The sequence below is a fragment of the Bos indicus x Bos taurus genome, chromosome 5 (genome assembly GCF_003369695.1).
Source record: "Bos indicus x Bos taurus breed Angus x Brahman F1 hybrid chromosome 5, Bos_hybrid_MaternalHap_v2.0, whole genome shotgun sequence".
Lineage (NCBI taxonomy): Eukaryota > Metazoa > Chordata > Mammalia > Artiodactyla > Bovidae > Bos > Bos indicus x Bos taurus.
Window position 1 is genome coordinate 50,228,979 of NC_040080.1, and position 21,187 is coordinate 50,250,165.

Below are 21,187 nucleotides of genomic sequence, written 5' to 3' on the forward strand. Positions count from 1 at the left end.
TCTTTGCCCACAGGGGTCACAAGTTCACAGAAGTAAGTCACCATCCACTTCCTTCTCAGATATCTACTGTGATTGACAGGTTCACCTGCCAATATGTGGGCTGACTCCCATGACTCTCCATGGAAAAGCAGGCAGCACATCCAGTTACCTCCAGGCTGACGTTCGCCAAGAGAGGTGCCAAGCTTTGTTCCTCATTTGTTGATGCCACCCAGGGAATGGCAGCTGGCACCGAGGGTCCTGTGTGGGGCCTTCTGCCTGATGTGTCCTGCCCGATATCCCAGAACCCATTTTCCCCAGCAATGTGGACCCATGTCCTTGTAAATCAACCGGCTCCTCCCCCTGGGCCAACCCCTTTAACAGGAACAACAGGAGGGGAGGGATGGGATCCCAGGGAGAAGGACTGGGTGGGAGTGCCACTTTGTTTACCAACATACTCTTTCTTTTTAAACAAATAAAAAGACACACGCCCTGGTGGAGCATCTTACACTGGATGATGAGCTTCCGGTGCTCATCACGAGTGTCCTCCATGGTGTAAAGGGTTTGCTTGGTAATGCTGTTGAGGTCCACGTTCCTCCAGTCTTCCAGCATTTGGAACGTGATGTCTGCACTGTGGATCACTGTTCGAGATGCCTGGAAATCCAATCCAATCAACTCATTAGCTCATGGGTTGTTAGATTCAAACCCTTCCCCTTATTTTCTTTCAGTTCTTTTTAATGAATCTACTCATGGGGCTTCGCTAAGTGCTTTGAAATTCAAGAAAACTCAGAAGATGAGTCTGTAACTTGGAAGATCTGTATACTGTCTTCTGTGGCTCTCTCCTCATGTCTCTGTTTATAAGAAACGACTCCCCGGTGGCCTAGGTCAAAACAAACCTGCTATTCCCCACACCTCCTCCCTCCCACCCTCCCACTCCAGCTTTGGTCTTGACCTGGTGCAACAGTGGGATGAGGCCCAGAGATCTGTCAGCCTCCTGATGGGAGCTTGTTGGGTGAGAGCTCTGTGTTTAACAACCCATGTCTCTAGCACCTGAGAATTGACAGGCTCAGATTTTGAAAAGGTCCCACTACCCTTGGGACTATGATAGATTTCAACCTCAGAAATGTTGCAAGGTGTATTTTTCATCTAAATACATTCTGAAGCAGTTTATGGTCTACGTTTTTGTTTTTCGGTTTTTATGTGACTATAATGACTAAAACAAAGATGAATAATTGAGATAGAAGAAAAGGAAAACTATACCTTACAGCTCAGTGGTTTGTTAATGTAAGTCTGAATGTGAGTGTGTATGTGTGTTTAATCTGTGGCTTCCCCAGCAATCCTCATAGTAGAATTTAAATTTGAGAGCTGGAACAATACTCGGAACAATAGTTGGAACTAGCAAGTTGGAACAATACTGATAAAAGCAAAGAAAAACATTTCCAGAATCATTTCCTTTCCTTGCATGTTTTCAAAAATGTCTTTAATGAAACAAGATTTCAAAGACACGTGGACCTGTTAAGTCTCCTAATGCTTGTGAATTTCCAATCAGATGTAAATACTGACAGCCCCTTTTACACGCAGACTGTCCGAGTACAGGTAAAATCTTCCTCATATCAATGTAGAATGCTTTGAAGGACACAGGCGTTGGGTTGATTTCTAATGATAATGAGAACAACTGAATATGGAAATTTCAGATTCTGGATTGAAACATACTGAGTTCAAATCCTGACCTTGCTGCTGACCAGCTGATTGATCAGAGGCAGGCAAGGAGATTAATTTCAGTTTCCTGACCTCTAAAATAGAGATATAATAGTATGCATCTCTTTAGGAGGGCCATTGTTGGATATTCCTTGGGGTAATGTTTGCAAGGTGCACATTTCAGGGAGTAAGAGCCCAGTAAATGGGCCTTCTGTCATGCAGGTCAGTTCTCTTTGTTGGGAGGGCACTGACACCTGAGGGGCCTTTGCACTGACTGCTCCTGCTGCTGGAATGTTCTTCTCTCGCCCTGCCCTGGCCTCCTGGCCATCATGTATGTTCCAAGTGAAGTGTAGCACCCATGCAGAGGCCTTCTCTAGCCGCATCATTTGAATAGGATCTAAAATGCCCGGTTGTCCTCTATTTCCACTCACTTTCCTTCATAACACTTACCACGTTTTATTATTTTGGTGTTTTTTTTTTTTTCTCCTGCTGAGGCCAGGTGTCTGGCACACAGTAGGCACTCAAAGGATTTTGTGGGATGAATGGCTGAGATATGAATGCCAAATTGCCCGCTTAGTGTATCCAGAAGGGCCTGAATATTTGGCTCTTGGTTTTAAGTATCTGGCGGTGGGGGCATTTGGTCAGATGTTGTTTTGTCTGACTTGCTTTGTGTATGTTTAGGAAAGCTCGCCGGGATATTAGCTGAGATGTTACATGATGTCTCATCCCCCTCACTAATCCTGATCCTTTGGGTGGTCCAGGAATGTGTCTGGTGGCTGTCCAGTGAAGATGGGAAAGGTAGCAATTGCTGATTAACTTACATACAGTCTGTCTGGAAAGTGGAGAGAGTGTGTCTGTGTGTGCACATGAGCATGTAGGCTGTTGTGGGCACACAAGTGGATGCTTTTACTACCTGGCACATTAAAAGGTCAAGCCTTTCCACCCTTCCTAAGTGTCTAGTTCTATGTCCTAACTGCTACTGCTAAGTCACTTCAGTCGTGTCCGACTCTGTGTGACCCCATAGATGGCAGCCCACCAGGCTTCCCCGTCCCTGGGATTCTCCAGGCAAGAACACTGGAGTGGGTTGCCATTTCCTTCTCCAATGCATGAAAGTGAAAAGTGAAGGTGAAGTCGCTCAGTCGTGTCCAACTCTTAGCGATCCCATGGACTGCAGCCTACCAGGCTCCTCCATCCATGGGGTTTATCTAGGCAAGAGTATTGGAGTGGGGTGCCATTGCCCTCTCCGTCTATGTCCTAAAACCATATCTATTTCCCTGATATGACCCTAAGATTGTCTCTTCCAAGCTGGGGAATAGAACCAGAAGACAGTCACCCTCAGAAATATGACAATGCTTCTTTTTTTCCTTTTTAAAAGAATACCTCAAATCAATTAATTTTATATACACATTAAAATATTTTATATTTAATAAATATGTAAGCTACAAAGACAAAAATGACAATTCCCAAAACCCAATACCCATGATGAATATGACTTTCCATGAGCTAGAATTTACCATCCTTAATGGCTGGAAATGTTTGCTTCTATCACATTGCTGATTTTGTTATTATAAAATTATTATTGTTTTTGTTTAAAAAGATACACATCTATGCAATATACATTTAGCAGAAAATATTTAACAAGAAACTTTTGATCTTTATGGGTAGCTGTTACGTGTTTAGTGATAATAATGGAACCCTCAGGCTTATGTCGAGTCCATCCTAAAACCTTTTGATGGAGAGGGGTAGGATTTGAAAACTAACCCTGGCAGTGTTTGTTAATATTCATCTTATTTCCTGAGTCCCATCCATCTGTGAGGCTCTACCCTACCCCAGAACAGTGCCCCGGGGTGGCCTCTGTGACAGCATGAGTGTGGAGGGTCTCCTTCGGTCTCCAAATCACCCTTTGTGCTATTTTATTCCAGGGGCAGGGCTGGAACAGTGAGGTGTGTGTGTGTGTTGGGGGGTACTTTTATACTTTCTGGTTTCTGCTTCCTTCAGGCCACTCCAACTAGAGACCCCCATCACCACCTCGACCTTGAGTAACCACTGCCGATCTGGAGCCAGCAGTGTAAGGGAGAGGTTACAGACCCGAACACACAGACAAGGCAGACAGGTGACACTCATGAGCGAGGTGGGCCAAGCGTAAGAGAAAGTGGGGGTGATGATGAAGAAGCTCAGCCCATCCAGCGGCTTGCTACCCTGGGGAAATTAGTTCTGGGGTGGCAGGTCTTAAAAGTTTTCTACAGAAAATGTGGGTGTTTAGTTGTCATCGCCCAGTTCCACTGTTAGTGACTAAATGAAAAAATATTTTTGAACCTATGCCAGTCGAACAAAAATAATGCCACACATCTGAGGGCCAGATTTGACCTGTAGCCACCAGTTTGTCCCCTCTGCTTTAAGGTCATTCATATTTTAATGAATGTTAGTGGGCTGCCTTAACAGACTTAGATTTGCTTCCTTAAGGTGCAAAATGAACAGAAATGCAAAGATTTATGCCTTCAGTTAGAACTACAGAACTATAGTGGGATCTTCTAATTTTTACTATATATACCTTTATTAGTTTTGTTGTTGTTGTTGTGAGTACATATCACTTCTGTGCTAAAAAGAACAGAAATCTGGGGCAAAACAAAATTGGGGTGATTCTGCACCCCCCTAGGTTACATGTGGCAATGGTGAAGGCATTCTTGACTATCGCAATTGCGGTGGTACTTGGGGGTGGGTGGCCTTACTGGCATTGAGTAAATAGAGGCTAGGGATGCTACTAAACATCTACAATACACAAAACAACTCCCCACAATAAAGAATCACCCAGCCCCAAAAGGCAACTGTGGCTGAGAAACCCCGACGTACTCAAGCAAAACACAAACTTGTGGACCTAGAGTATCTGAAGGGTTAATGGACAAATGACGTCAGAAATTATTTTCTATGTTAGCTGAAACCACTTAGTGATTGGCTAACATTTCAATTCCTTATCTGTAGAAATTCAAGATAATAGTGAGAGTGTACTAGTGTTTTTTAAAAGACTTTTTTTGATGTGGAATCATTTTAAAAGTCTTTATTGAATGTTATAATATTGCCTCTGTTTTCTGTTTTAGTTTTTTCATCACAAGGTATGTGAGACCATAGCTCCCAAACCAGAGATAGAACCTGGACCCCCTGCACTGGGGGGTGAAGTCTTAATCACTGGACCGCCAGAGAAGTCCCATGAGAGTGTACTGTTAAACAGCCACATCATCCTGATGGAGCCTCTCCAGAGTTTCCCGTGGATTTGCCCCTCAGTTGCAATGACTTAGCAGTAGTTAGAACGTATAACACAGGACAGCTACCTGGCAAAGGTGATTTAGTGATGTTTGCCGTCTCAGGATTTGGGAAAATCTTCTTGACACTGCAAGAAGAAAAGAGTGAGTATGAAATACTTGCATGCTTTATGGTCTGACCTGGGATTTTCCGGGGGCGATTTTCAAAAGTAGCTTATTTGCCTAACTTTTTCTCATGCATGGTCCAACAGTATTTTCTATTACCCACTGATGAAACCCTGCATCTGCTCTTTTGTTCTCCCACTTGGACAACTATTTCCTAAGATGGTGATATTTGGGGTACATATTTCAAAGTTGCCTGCACTCCACACTGGCAGGTGTGAGAAATTGTGGCGTCAATCAACCGTGAGTAAAAGCAATTATTTACTTGTCTTTCATTTCGCTAATTGCAAGTTCAATCTCTTCTCCCCATAAATAATTGCAGGAATCGAGTGGAAGCTTTGAAGAAGGCCCTTTAAAAAGTAGTGTATCTACTAGGAAACCTTGATTGAGCAGGGTTGCTTCTAGGATGGAACCCTGGGCAGCACCTTGAATATGGCTTTGTATTCACAATCTGTCGTTTTCAACCAACGGTCTCCATGCCCTATTGGTGTGTTTTGATGACTGGGTCCTCTGCTAACATAACAGGCTGATGCTTTGAAGTGGGGTGATCTTATATCTGTAGATTTTGAAGCACACAAGCCACATGCCAGTCTGAGATCTTCGTCCTTACAGAGTCCTTTGGAGAGGTGTATGTCTCTACTCCTTGTAAATTCTTCAAGTGCACCCCCAGGCCCCCTGGGGAGAGCAGATGCCTCCAGGCACCCACAGGTGGCAGGTGCAACAAACCTCCTGGCTTTAGACTTTCAACAGGTTTGTTTTGCCAGCGTAATTAAAATGGGCACGGGGCATTCTTCTCATTAATTTCTGAACTGGTCAAGAAACAATCAGAAATTTCCCTGGGATTATTCCAATTTGTGCTCAGAGCCAGCTTGGTTGGAAAAATAGGGCGTGGGGTGGAGGAATGAGGGGTAGGTGGGTGGGGTGGGGGGACAGATGAACTTCTAATTTTCCAGGGCGATCAATCGTTAATCCTTCTCCTTAATTACTTTTTCTTTAACTTTGTGATGTGGAATTTAGTGCTCGTGAAAAGAAAAGAACTGAGAGCCGTGAAATAAAGCGGGCTTTATCAATAGGTGATGGGCACGGCAGGCGGCCTCAAAGGGAGTCTGAAAGGGCCCCCTTCGCCTGTGGAGAGAGGGTAATTTGATCTCCTTCATTTTTCTTGCTGGCACTTATTTCGGGCAAGAATGGCAAGCTGTATTCAAATGGAGCTCTAAGAAACATATACCTCAAAACTTTGTTTTGCTTAAAATCATTTCATCTTTACTTAATGGCACGTGAGACTTCCCACAAGTATGGACACACTGAGCCAGAGGAACAGGTCCAGTTTTCTCAGGCAAAATGATTACTAGGGGACTGAGTGGTGACGCTTGTCAGAGAAAAGATCCATAGTCCCAATACCCTGTGAGAAATATTAATTTTGCTTTCCCCTTAGGTAGAGAATTAAATATGTGGACCCCTGAAGCTGTTTTTCGTCTTCTGTTAGCCCCATTCTGTGGGCAGGAGCTTCGGGGAAATCTCAGTTTTAGGGTCAGAAAGATGTGAGTTCAACTTCTGGCCCCTAATTACCAGCTATGTGACTGTGTAGCTTGGGGGAACTGTCTTCGCTTCTCTGAGCCTCATCAGCAGAAGAGGGATATTGTTTTCTACATCAGCGAGTGAGTGAGGATTAACTAGAATAAAAAGTGTGGCCGTGATAGCAGAAACATGGACGTCAGACAGACAGACCTGCCTCTGCAGCTGACTCTGTCTCTGAGCCTGTTTCATTTTCTGTAAAGGAGAGGTGTGCCACCCTTAATAAACATTTTGTAAGGATTAACTAAATTAATGCATGGAAAGTGCTAAGCATAGTACTCAGTGCTTTGTAGGTACCAGTAAATTGTTAGCTCTTATTGTTATTTTATTGACAACCTGTGTGAAATACCTGGTACTAAAGTGTTACCCTCCCTTCCCCTCTGCTTCCAAACTTAGTACTTACATTCAAACTTGATGTTTCGCAAATTTTCTGGGAGGTCATGGAGAGCCACTTTTAGCCACTCATCCAGTTGCTTAGCAAACTTCCGGATCACCTGAGTCAAGCTAGAAAAAGGAATGACACATCGTTAGCACCTCGTGGGCTTCCCAGGTGGCTCAGCGGTTAAAGAAGCCAATGCAGGAGATGCGGGTTCGATCCCTGGGTAGGGAAGATTTCCTGCAGAAGGAAATGACAACTCACTCCAGCATTCTTGCATGGGAAATTCCATGGACAGAGGAGCCTGGCAGGCAGGCTACAGTCCATGGGAGCTGCAAAAGAGTCAGACACAACTTAGCAACTAAACAACAACAGCAAAAAAGGGCTTCACGTGTTCCCTACAGTACAGGCCACAGTCCTCCCTGCAGGGCCCTACAGAGTCTTATGATCTCTGATGGTGTTTTGACTGCAACCATTAGGAGTCACTGAAAGCAGCAACTCAGGGGTGGGGCAGGCAGCCCCGGGGACACCGCCATTTCAAAGCCCTCAAAGATTCATCAAATTAAACATGTTCAAACAGAATTCATTATTTCCCCATCACACCTGGTTCTTTTCTTGTGTTCTCTATTTCAGTGGGCACTCTACTTTCTGTTAAGTTTTACTTTTAATGCTTTTACTATGAAACACTTTAAACCTCCAAATACCCATGACCCAGCATGAATAATTAGAGACACTTTGCCGGTTTGATTTACAACATGCTACTCTTTCTTTTCTAGAGCGTTTTACGCAAATTCAAGATGTTGTATCATTTCACCCCTAAAAACAGAGTATGCATTTCTAACTGACAAGTTTTAAATATGCATATATATTCAATATGTACATACACGCACACACAAACATGTAAAACCACATGCCACTGTGTTGACAATAAGAGGAAAATTCTACAAAAGGAAGTAAATATGAGGAGCTAGCCTATCAAATATTAAAATATAACACGTGTATACCTGTGGCAGATTCATGTTGATATATGGCAAAACCAATACAATATTGTAAAGTTAAAAAATAAAATAAAATATATTTAAAAGCACAGAGCTTAAAGATAGCGTGACCCTGAAACATGAATATGCATGGGTGCGTACTAAGTCGCTTCAGTCGTGTACAACTCTTTGTGACTCCATAGACTATAGAGTGCCAGGCTCCTCTGTCCATGGGATTCTCCAGGCAAGAATCCTGGAGTGGGTTGCCATACCCTCCTCTAGGGGAATCTTCTCAACTCAGAAATTGAACCCATGTCTCTTTCGCCTCCTGCATTGGCAGCTGGGTTCTTTACCACTAGCGCCACCTGGGAAACATAGAACGTGAATATACAGCAATATAAACGGTATAGACTAGGAAGGCTAGAAATAGTACCAATTTACTACATAAAATAGGAGGCACATTAAATCTGTGAAGAAAAGATAGAATAATTAACATATGTATTGGGATAAGAAGAACTGCTGGGGGAAAAAGGCACACTTTACATCTTCAGTTCAGTTCAGTCGCTCAGTCGTGTCCAACCCTTTGCGACCCCATGAATCGCAGCACGCCAGGCCTCCCCTGTCCATCACCAACTCCTGGAGTTCACTCAGACTCACGTCCATGGAGTCAGTGATGCCATCCAGCCATCTCATCCTCTGTCGTCCCCTTCTCCTCCTGCCCCCAATCCCTCCCAGCATCAGAGTTTTTCCCAATGAGTCAACTTTACATCTTACACAAGGATGAATTATAAGTTGAATAAAAGTTCAAAGGTACAGAATTAAACCATAAGTTTTGTGGGATAAGCCATGAGAAAATTGTATTGTAATTGGAGTGGGGAAGAGGTTTAAAACAATGATACAAAATCCAGAAGCCATAAAAACAAGGGCTGATAAATTCAACTATGCAAATACATTTTCTGTATGGCAAAAATAAAAGAACAAAATGAGAAAATATTTGCAAGTCTTATTACAGACACATGGTTAATATCCCTAAAAAATAAAATGCTCTTAAAAATCAATGAGAAAAACAGCAACTACCAAATAGAAAAACAGTCAAAGATTAAGAGCAGAGAGTTCACAGGAAAGAAATAAAAATCACTCTTAAAGACATGAAGGGATGTTCAACACCATTCATAATAAGATAAATGCAAATTAAAACTTCACTGAGAAAAGTTTAAGTCACATAGGCTTTGAACTAGGAATTGAGCCCTTTAGGAATTGATCCTGCATGTATACTCTATGCAGTAAGATGAAGGGTTGTTTCCCCCAAAATAAGTCCACTGGAACCCGTTAAGTTGACCTTATTTGATAAAAGGGTTTTTAGAGATGTGATTAAATTAAGGATCTTGGGATGAAACTTTGGATTAACTGTGGGCCCTAAATCCAATGACAAGTGTCTTTACAAAAGACAGTGAGACATAGAGTGGGGGTCAGTGTGAAGATGGAGGCAGAGACGGGTGGTGCAGCTACAAACCGAGGAATGCCCAGGACTGATGGTAGCCATCAGAAGCTGGGAGAGAGGTGTGGAGCAGATCTTCTCTCGGTCTCTGAAAGGAACCAACCCTGTGCATGCATGTGTGCCAAGTTGCTCCAGTCGTGTCCAACTCTGCAACCCCATGGATTGTAGCCCGCCAGGTTCCTCTGTCCATGGGACTTTCTAGGCAAGAATACTGCAGTGGGTAGTCATGCCCTCCTCCAGGGGATCTTCCTGACCCAGGGATCAAACCTGAGCCTCTTATGTCTCCTGCGTTGTCAGGTGGATTCTTTACCACTAGCACCACCTGGGAAGCCCAAGGAACCAACCCTGACAGCCCCCTGACATCAGACTTTCAGCCTCCAGAACTGTGAGGCAATATATTTGTTTTTTTTTTTTTCCAGACCACCCAGTTTGCCGTACTTTTTGTTGCTGCAGCCCTAGGAAACTAACAAACTGCAACATATAAAAGAATGTACTGAGAACATTATTCATCACAGCACTGTATAGTGGTGGGACAAGACTGGAAACACCATAACAACGAGTTAAACTCAACACAAAGGCATAATATGCAGGTGTTAAAAAAGAAGAAAAAAACAAACCTCATTATAGGCGGATGTAGAATGCTCTCTGTAACAGTCCCAACAGGAAACAGATGCCACTCAAAATAGTGCAGTTTATTTATAAGGGATAAGTCATAAAGGCATGGATAGGCATAGGTGAACCCATAAGGGTGACTGCAGCAACCCGGGTTTAGGGCCAGCAGGCTGTCACCCACCTCACACTCAAAGGACAGCGTGGAGGGAGAGAGAGAGAGAGGCTGCCTGAACGGGTGCAGAGCCCCAAGGAGGACGTGGCCAGCCAGAGGTGACCTCACAGGGAGGGAGGCAGAAAGGCAGTCTCCTGACTTCACTCTTCTCCCTCCTTCTGACCTCCCTGCTGACGCCCAACCCTCACACTGGCTGATCTGAGCTGGAAGCCAAAGGGAAATGGAGCCGCATAAGGGGGCTGCACCCTCCCCTGCTCCACCTCACAGGGCAGAAGGTGGCACAGAACACAGAGGAGCCTTCCTCTGCAGGGGCACAGAAGCTGTCCAACACAGTCTTCAAGACTTGTTCCTTTTAGAAACAAGGTACAAAACAGCATATATAGGGTGTCACTAGAGCCTATTATACAGAGTGAAGTGAGTGAAAGTTGCTCAGTCATGTCTGACTTTTTGTAACCCCATGGACTATTCATGGAATTCTCCAGGCAAGAATACTGGAGTGGGTAGCCTTTCACTTCTCCAGGGATCTTCCCAACCCAGGGATCGAACTGAGGTCTCCCATGTTGCAGGTGGATTCTTTACCAGTTGAACCACAAGGGAAGCCCATACAGAGAGAAGTCAGTCAGAAAGAGAAAAACAAATACTGTATATGAATGCATATATATGGAATCTAGAAAGACGGTACAGATGAACTTATTTGCAGGTCAGCAAAGGAGACACAGACATAAAGAACAGACTGTTCACAGTGGGGGAGGGAGAGGGTGGGAAGACTTGAGAGAGTAGTATTGGAACAAATACCTTATCAACTGTTAAACAGACAGCCAGTGGGAATTCCCTGTATGATGCACCAACTGTTAAACAGACAGCCAGTGGGAATTCCCTGTATGATGCAGGGAACCCAGAGCTGGTGCTCTGTGACAACCTAGAGGGGTGGGATGGGGAGGGAGGTGGGAGGGAAGTTTAAGAGGGAGAGGACATGGATATGTATCCCTGTGGCTGACTCATGTTGAGGTATGACAGAAACATATTGTAAAGTAATTATCCTCCAATTAAAAATTAAATTAAATTTAAAAAGACAAAGTATATGTCATGCATTGGTTACATGTTAATAGCAGATCTGAATGGCTCCCCCCCAAGAAAATGTTTATATCTGATGCTCTGTGGGAGGGGAAACTGGGTGTCTGGGGAAGAAGAGTAGAATGGAGACATTTCGCTGTGTATCGTGTCATATTTTTTGAATTTTTTTAATGTTTTGTATCTTGTTTTATAAGATTTTTTTTGACAGGGACCATTTTTTTTTAAGTATTTATAGAATTTGTTATAATACTGCTTCTGTTTTATGTTTTTGTTTTCAGGCTGCATGGCAAGTGGAGCTTAGCTCCCCGACCAGGGAAGCTCCCATATCCACTGTACTGGAAGGTGAAGTCCCAACCACTGGACCACAGGAAAGTTTTGAATGGTACAAGTGGTTTAAAATATTAAACTTTTTTACTAATATTTAAAAATATAAATAAAATTTAATGTCTTATACTTTAAAATTTAAAGTCCAATTCTGCCTCATTGACTATGCTAAAGCCTTTGACTGTGTGGATCCAAACTGTGGGAAATTTTTAAAGAGATGGGAAATACCAGACCACCTTATCTGCCTCCTGAGAAACATGTATGCAGGTCAAGAAGCAACAGTTAGAATCAGGCATGAAACAAGGGACTGGTTTAAAATTGGGAAAGGAGTATGTCAAGGCTGTATATTGTCACCCCGCTTATTTAACTTCTATGCAGAGTACATCATGCTAAATGCCAGAATGGATGACTCACAAGCTGGAATCAAGATTGCCAGGAGAAATATCAATAATCTCAGATATGCAAATGATACCAGTCTAATGGCAGAAAGCAAAAAGGAACTGAAAATCCTCTTGATGAGAGGGAAAGAGGAGAATGGAAAAGCTGGCTTACAACTCAACATTCAGAAAACTAAGATCATGACCTCTGGTCCCATCACTTCATGGCAAATAGAACAGGAAAAAGTGTAAGTAATGACAGATTTTTTTTTTTTTTGGCGGGGGCGGGGGGAGCTCTAAAATCACTGCAGATGGTGACTGCAGCCATGAAATTAAAAGACACTTGCTCCTTGGAAGAAAAACTATGACAAACCTAGACTGTGTAGTAAGAAGCAGAGACATCATTTTACCAACAAAGATCTGTACAGTCAAAGCTGTGATTTTTCCAGTAGTCATGTACAGACTTTAGAGTTGGACCATAAAGAAGGCTGAGTGCTGAAGAATTTATGCTTTCAAATTGTGGTGCTGGAGGAGACTCTTGAGAGTCCCTTGGACAGCAAGGAGACCAAACCAGTCAATCCTAAAAGAAATCAACCCTGAATATTCACTGGAAGGTCTGATGCTAAAGCTGAAGCTCCAATACTTCGGCCACCTGATGCAAAGAAGTGACCCATTGGAAAAGACCCTGATGCTGGGAAAGATTGAAGGCAAAAGGAGAAGGGGGCGGCAGAGGATGAGATGGCTAGATAGCATCACTGACTCAATGGACATGAACTTGAGCAAACTCCAGGAGATAGTGGAGGACAGGGGAGCCTGGTGTGTGGAAGTCCATGGGGTTGCAAAGAGTGAGACATGACAGCAACTGAACAGCAACAACAAAATTAAAGATCTTTACAAGGGAGGACCCCAAAGAACGCAGTTATTTTCCATAACTGAGAAGTGGCTGAGGACCTGCCACACGGGGATAGGAGAAAAAGCGTGCCCACCTGTCAGGTAGCGCCTGCAGTACGGTGGGCATCAGCACTCCGGAGATAGCCTTGTAGAGGATAGAGTCGCACACGCCGACGATGTTCACCACCGTGGAGGAGCCCAGCACAGGCAGCATGTGGGGCGGCATTCCTTGCCAAAAGTGCAGAAGGAAACTTTGAACCTGTATTGACCCACAGAGAGGAGAAGAACCATGAAGTTACACAGGGCCTTCCCAGCAGAGCCTGGGGACTTGGCCAAGGCCACTCCGGTCCACAGTGCTCTTCTCTGTTCCCGCTGCAAACGCAGAGGCTGTCTCAGCCTGGGGTGGATTTTGAGCTTTGGAAGGTCCTCCCATCCCAAGTCCTGACCCTGGCCATTTGTGCGCATGCCCCCTGCTGGAGGAGCACCTGGCCTGGCAGCCTGGGGTCTGCTCTGCCCTGGGAGAGAGGAGTAGCTTGTCACCCCATCAGCCCCTTCATGCTTACTGGGGTCTGCGTAAAAAGGTTAAGAAAGAGAAAGTGGGACATGGCTTCTAAAAAGCTTGGAGCACTAGAACTACTCTTTGAGCCTGTTGGTGCCCTGGGGGCCCCAAGGAGTTCTGCAAAGGAAAAGAACAGTGTATGAGCTGCTGGTAAAAGGAATATGTCTAGGAGGAAAGAGAGTAGGTGCCACAAACTGAAGTCTCCTGATGCACATGTGCCCCCAAAATTGATAAACTGCAAGGGCCCCTTTGTATCCAGATTACATCATTTTCTCAAAGAGCCTTTGGTGTAGCCTTGGCTGGCTGGTGTTATTATGGGATGCTAGATAGTGATATCTGGACAGTAAGCTATGACCACACCCCAACCCACAACTCTAACCACTAGCACAGAACAGAAATCTAGTAGGCACTCAAAATGGAATTATTGTTGTAAATATGAGGATATCAGGCCCCTACACCTCTATCTTCCAGGGTGTGAGTTGGAGGTCAGTGAGAGAGAAGGGTAGGGGGTGGAGGGGTGGGACAAGACAAAGGAAGTGAAAGGACAGAGTTGAGGATATTTACTTAGTGCATATAATAACATTTTCAAGGGGCTTCCCTGGTGGCTCAGACAGTAAAGAATCCACCTGCAATGTAAAGACCCAGGTTTGATCCCTGGGTTGGAAAGGCCTCCTGGAGAAGGGATAGGCTACCCACTCTGTGGGCTTCCCTGGTGATTCAGTTGGTAAAGAATCTGCCTGCAATGCGAGAGACCTGGCTTCCATCATTGGACTGGGAAGATCCCCTGGTGGAAGGTATGGCAACCCATTACAGTATTCTTGCCTGATGAAGCTCCATGAACAGAGGAGCCTGGTGGGCTGCAGTCCACGAGGTCGCAAAGAGACAGACACAACTGAGCAACTAAGCACAGCACACCATTTCATGTCCCTGCCTAGAGAATTCCATGGACAAAGAAGCCTGGAGGGCTACAGTCCATAGGGTCACAAAGAGTCAGACAGAACTAACATTGAGGCATGACTCATCTTAAGGTTAGGGAAGAAATAACTGAATTGCTGCGAATTCTTATAAGCTCGACTTGGTTCCTAGACCAGGGATCATTCTTTCCTCCACAGATGGGCACTCCTGAACCCCATGCACAGCACTGCCTATATCTCTGGTTCCATAAGTCAATCTTGATCCAAAGCAGGAAATAATTCAGTACTTGAAGCTAACACTTTGGAGGTGGTGTAATTATTGGTGTCAGCATTATGTATTTATTGAGGGCTACTATATGTTAGAAACTTAGCACAGTTTCTCTCAGTTGATACTACAGCTGAGGATTGCTGCTCCCATTTTGTAGAGATTAACTTATTTGTCCAAAGCCAGACAGCAAGTCAGGGAATGGATGGATAGAGTGCAAGTCTGCCTATCTTTCCATAAATCAATCTCATGGCTACTTTGCTTTTCTCTTGGTAACTGGACTTCTATCCCATTCCTGAGACCTATGGCTCTCCTTGGACTGTCGCCTGCCTCCCAGCTTTCTGGCCCCACCCTGGGAACCTGCAGATGTCCTTCAAGCCCTTATTAGGAGTTGGGTCTTGCTTTCCTCTTTACAGGCTACCTCTGACCCCAGCCTGGTGACATCAACTCAGCCTCAAGTGGACAGACTATCCTGATGCCCATGGCCTGGCTGGACTTCTCAATGCAAATACTGGATTGGAGGCTTGATGGATGAGGAATGGAGAGAGAAGCATGCCCCCTAACTTCCTAGAGGGAAAATGGTTAATTGCCAAAAACATGATCAAGGTGAATGAGGTCAGATTTGTACATTGTAAAACTCAAGTCGCAGTTCTGTTAATTCCATGACAGTGAAAATATGGCAAAGTTTTCAACCAGATTGAAAATTAAAATCAGATGAGTGAAGACTGCCTTTAAGTCCCCACTACCAACTAGAGGGGTATTATCTCTATGCCTCAGTTTCTTTATCAGTGAAATGGGAATTAAAATAGTATTAACTAGATTTTGGTAAAGATTCCTATAAAAGTACTTATTATAGTGCTTGGCACATAGTAAATGCCTAATAAAGGTTAAATTCTATTACTATTACTATATTATGGAGGCATACCACTTCTAGGCATAAGAAATCAGTGCATGCATATGTGCTAAGTCACTTCAGTCATGTTTGACTCTTTGCGACCCTACGAACTATAGCCCACCAGGCTCCTCTGTCCATGAGACTCTCCAGGTAAGAATACTGGAGTGGGTTGCCATGCCCTCCTGCAGGGGATCTTCCCAACCCAGAGATCAAACCTGCATCTCTCATGTTTCCTTCATTGGCAGGTGGGTTCTTTACCACTAGTTCCACCTGGGAAGCCCCAAGAAATCCCTGTACTGCCATAAAGGCTTGAGATACCCTCGCCTAAGTTTCTGAGCATCACCCAGCCAGGATCCCCATGGTGGCTCTGCTCACCTATCAAGGCTCTTGTTTTCATTGGGATAATGGATGGCTATTAGCTGACTTGGGCCTGGAGATAGCCACATCTCTTAGACAAGGTACTCGCCCTCCAGACAACCCTCTGCTGTCCCCAGATCCCATCTCATCCCAGGATATTGGCCTCTGGCCAGGTCCTGCACTTCCCTGCCTGACCTTCCAACTCTGAATAAGAAGCACTGCCCAGTTGATTGCTAATATTTGGTAGATTCTGAATTCATTTGTCTTTCTAAGTTCTCCTTGCATGTAGCCCTACTCTCTTTTTATGAGTCGGTTTCCAGCAGAAATTCTGGAAAGCATCAGCGACTGTGTACAGTAAAACAAATCTGTAGAAGATCACTCGCACGAGCAGCCATCTGTCTTTTTCAAGTCTGTCCAACTGGCACTGAGAGCCGCCGTCGGTTCTGTCACTGGAGCAGCATTTGTAGATGCCATGTTACCCAGTTTCAACCTCACTCTGCATTTAAGAGCCTTTAATGTCTGCTGGCGGAAAAGGCAATGGCACCCCATTCCAGTACTCTTGCCTGGAAAATCCCATGGACGGAGGAGCCTGGTAGGCTGCAGTCCATGGGGTCACGAAGATTTGGACACGACTGAGCGACTTTCCTTTCACTTTTCACTTTCATGCATTGGAGAAGGAAATGGCAACCCACTCCAGTGTTCTTGCCTGGAGAATCCCAGGGACGGGGAAGCCTGGTGGGCTGCCGCCTATGGGATCGCACAGAGTCAGACACGACTGAAGCGACTTAGCAGCAGCAGCAGCAGCAGCAGCAATGTCTGCCAGACACGACTGGGCAACTGAACAACAACAACAGTGTCCGATGGGCTGGCTCCTCAGGAGGCGCGAACACACTGCAAAGCTCAAGGGCTGATACCTGCAAGTTAGGTGTTCTTATCAGGAAGTAGAGTCAACAGGACATTCTGATAGACTAGATATGAAGAATTGAGGTTTGTGGCTTGAGCAGTTGGATGTGTGGTAGTGGCTATCTAAGACTCGGGAAAAACAGATTTAGGGTGGAAAGTCAGAGCTCTGATTAGGCCATGTTATGTTAGATGGCAAGTCAGTTGAATCTGGAGCTCGGGACTAAATAATTATGTAAAAACGAGAGTTATCAGCTTTAGCAAAATGGAGATGATGTTTACCTATTAGTAGGATGAAATAAGATTATTTATAAAATGCCAGGCATCGTGAAGGCATTTAATAAATGGAAGCATAACTAGACAGAAAAAGTTCTCCTTACTCCTTGCAAGCAAAAATGGTGAAAGAATCACAGGTAAATGATTGAAAATGATTATTTAAAACAAGTTTTCTGGATTATCTACTTTAGTCCCTTGAATTCTCAGCCTTTTTCCTCTCTGCTCAATAAAGCATCAGAAGGTGATTTCCTTAACAATATCTACATAAGTTTTTTATTTCTTTTCCATGTCCATACTTACTTTATTCCTGGTATATTGGCATCTTGTGGAAACATATCTGATGATTTCCAGTCATGGGTACTTAATTGCTATAGTGTTAAAAGGAACTTGACAAAACAATAGCTAGCAGTTATTATGCTCTGAGTTTGAAATTAGATACTTTAATCTATACAATTTTCATGTAATTATCACAATTTTACTATGAGGTAGATATAGCTACCTCATAGCTGCCAAAGCAGCCTCTCATCTCCCTCTGAGTCCCATTTTACAGCCAAAGAAACTGAGGCTCACAGAGGTTAAGTACCTTTCTCAAGGTCACAGGCTGGTAAGTGGTGGATTTGAGACTCAAACATGGGGCTGTCTGATTTTACAACTCTTTGTGCAATGTAGTTTGGAGAAGGCTTTGCAGGAAGTCCCCTATATGTAGACTTGGCTTCTTTGCACTCTCCTGATAATGCTGTAAGTCTGTGGAGGTTTTCCATCCATCCATCATCCATCAATCCATCTACTCACCCACCCAAGAAATATTTACTGAGAGCCTGAGAGTATAGCTGACCTGGATACAGTAGTAAACAAGATCCCTGCCCTTAAGGGCTTGTGTGTTCTGGTGGCAGGAGACAAACAATGAACAAGGAAACAAGGTAATTTAAGACTGTGATACTAGCGTACATTGTGACCTCAATGGATATTAAAGATCCTGAAGATCTGAAACAAATTACATCATCAAAATGTACCAGAGACATCCACCATCTATTTACCGATGACTTTTCTCAGCTGTAGGAGAGAAAGCCATTCTCATCAGAGGTAAAATAGCCCCCTGCATTCTTTTTGTGTTTGGGTAGAATCAACCGCATTTTCATCAGCCACCTCAAAAACAGCCACCAAATACCCCTGCCAGTGGGGTGGAAAGAATACTGGACCAGCAGCGGTAGGTGACAAAGATCTAACCAACTGTGTGACCTCCCTTAATTCTCTGATTAACATATCTGATAAAAGCAAGCATTTGTATGACCTTTTACCAGGCATTGTCTCATCTCCTCCTTCCAACAATCCTGTGAAATGGATAGGCAGGGATGGTATGTTTATCTTCATTCCTAGGATGAGGAATTGAGCCACATCTTGAATCCAAGCCTGAGCTCCAAGTCTGGCCCTTCTCCCACAGGAACACTCAAGCCCTCACAAGGTTTCTGGACCTCTCACCATATATTCTGCATCCTAACTGCTGGTGTGTGTTAGTTTCTCAGTTGTATCCAACTTTTTGTGACTCCATGGGCTATAGCCTGCCAGGTTCCTCTGTCCATGGAATTTTACAGGCAAGAATACTAGAGTGGGTTGCCATTCCCTTCTCCAGAGTTACTGGTATGCATGACTTTTTTCCCTTCGAGGCTTATCTTATCACCCCATTCCCGGGATCTAGCAGTGTATAAATCATTAGATGCCCAATAAGTGTCGGAATTAAGAAATGGAAGCCAGTGAAGGGAGACGATGAGTAAGTTTTGATAAGAATGTTAAGCGAGGACTATCACCAGTTTTGTTATGAGTACTTGTGGCAGAGAGGGACCACTAGATCTCCTCTAGTAAATAAGCTGCTGCCCAGAGAGGAGCCACACTTCCCAGGTCCCCTTACCTCAAGGAGCAGAGGGGGGTGGGGGGAGTGCCATGAGACCAGCTCTTGCCAATGGAATACAGGCAAAAGTGATGCATCTTATCTCTGGGCCAACAAGTTCAAGAAGAGAGGATGTCTTTGCTGTAATCCTTTTCCCTGATCCATCAGCTGAACAAAGAGGATGCCAAGACTCTAGGGCAGGCTACAGCCATGAGGTAGGAGGACCCTGGGTCCCTGAACCACCCCCAGCAACCAGCCATCCAATCGAGGGCATCCACATTGGACTGTGACATGTCTTGTCAAATTGTGTTGAGACTTGAGGCTTGTGTGTTACAGAAGCCAGTGTTGTCTTAACCAATCATGAGTCATGATTTGCCCAGATCTCAGGGTTCTTTGATACATAAGGCATAACCAAACCACAATATGAGAGAAAGCAATGAGCTTTCTTTCTTTAAGACAAAAAAATCGACTTAAATGGTCACAGAAGGAATTTGGGAGATTTAAAAACTTAGTGGATGAAAATCAAGAGCAGGAAGAAGAGTCCTACTCTATGGCCCCCTCTTCTGGAGCTGTGCCTATGAACCAAGTGACAGCTCACATACGGGGGTACCACTGCTGCAGCAGGCTCCAGAGGGAACAGTACAAGGAGCCGCACAGGTACCAGCAAGTGCTCAACAAGTCTTCACTGCCTTACCTCATCCTGTCCCCTCCATCTCCAACAGCACACGAACCCCCCACTCTAAAAAGGGAAATCTCAGGCATTTTTTCACCAATAACAAGAGATTCGTGTAGCCCCTTTACAGCTTAGGTTGTGCTGTGCTCAGTCACTCAGTCATGTCCGACTCTTTGTGACCCTATGGCCTGCCAGGCTCCTCTGTCCATGAGGATTCTCCAGGCAAGAATACTGGAGTGGGTTGCCATGCCTTCCTCTAGGGAATCTTCCCAACGCAGGGATTTGACCCAGGTCTCCTGCATTGTGGGCGGATTCTTTACCGTCTGAGCCACCAGAGAAACCCAAGAATACTGGAGTGGGTAGCCTATCCCTTCTCCAGGGGAACTTCCCAACCCAGGAATCGAACTGGGGTCTCCTGCATTGCAGGCAGATTCTTTATCGGTTGAGCTATCCCGGAAGCCCAGAGTCTAGGTTATCTTCCCTCAGATTCAATGTCCACATCTGATCCCAGGTGGTTTTATTTGTTTTTGTTTTTGTCTGAAAGGCATTTTCTTTAAACAGAATGACCTCAGGTTATGGGGTGAAACATGTGGTTTCCTGCCATCCTTTTGGAAGGTTCTTTCTGATGGCGTTTTAGACAAGAATATTTTACTGTCTCTGTGTATATAACCAGTGCTCTATCCTCTCATTTCTTCTCTCCATTCTTTAACTATAATATTTTAAAATCAAAATTAAATCCTCACACTGTTTGTATTCAAAGATGGTCCTACGGACAGTGTTAAATGGACATGGGGACTAGAACTTGAGAATGGAGGGTAATCAGCTCCAAATGCACTGAAGCAGATGAGCCTCAGGAAAAGGTTAAACCCAAAATATAGATAAGCTTTCCTTTAGTTTTTCTGAATGCATAATTCTGGCATAATGATATCTTGACAAAACTGGGTTCCCAGTAGGCCAACTGGGCAGGATGTAGTTCACTCATTAGAACAAGGAAAAAGCCATGCCAGCCACTGCCCACACAGAAAATCTGCAAAATGGGGGTAGTGATAGTGCTTGTTTCCTGGGATCACTGAGGATTCAGGGAGCTAATGTACATCAAGGGCTTCTAGAGACCTGGAAACTAGTCAAAGCTAGTGTTATTGTAATATAATATTTTAATGCAGAGTATTCACAGCCTAACACTTATTGACCTACCTCATCAAAGTTGGCTCTTATTACAGTGTCCAGTATTCTCTGACAGTGTGTTCTGTACATCATAATAAAGGTAGAAACCTGTGGGGGTGGGGAAGGATCAACAATAAAAGCATACATTAGTACACATTACTGCTGCCTTTGGAATTTCAAGTCATTTATTCTCTGTTGAGGGGATGAAATTTGTCTAACTCCTATGCATCCTGTAATGTCCCATTGAAACTCATTTCCCTCAGCTTCCTCCTCTGTGCTCCATAGCGCCTGAATGTTTCTCAGAGCACTCACCCTGTTGTACAGAAAGCA

At 44.3% G+C, this 21,187-nt stretch overlaps 1 protein-coding gene across 2 annotated transcripts in view; it reads right to left on the reverse strand.

Annotated features, from left to right (window-relative positions):
* The window catches only part of RFX4 (regulatory factor X4), a 172,319-nt gene that overhangs the window by 45,626 nt on the left and 105,506 nt on the right, over positions 1-21,187 (reverse strand). For both annotated transcript variants that reach the window (XM_027541886.1, XM_027541887.1), the window contains exons 7-11: positions 20,888-20,965; positions 13,065-13,228; positions 7,072-7,172; positions 5,001-5,059; positions 486-630 (exon numbers count right to left, since the gene is read on the reverse strand). In XM_027541886.1, the coding sequence (XP_027397687.1) occupies positions 486-630; positions 5,001-5,059; positions 7,072-7,172; positions 13,065-13,228; positions 20,888-20,965 (547 nt within the window). The remainder of the gene's footprint in view (positions 1-485; positions 631-5,000; positions 5,060-7,071; positions 7,173-13,064; positions 13,229-20,887; positions 20,966-21,187) is intronic.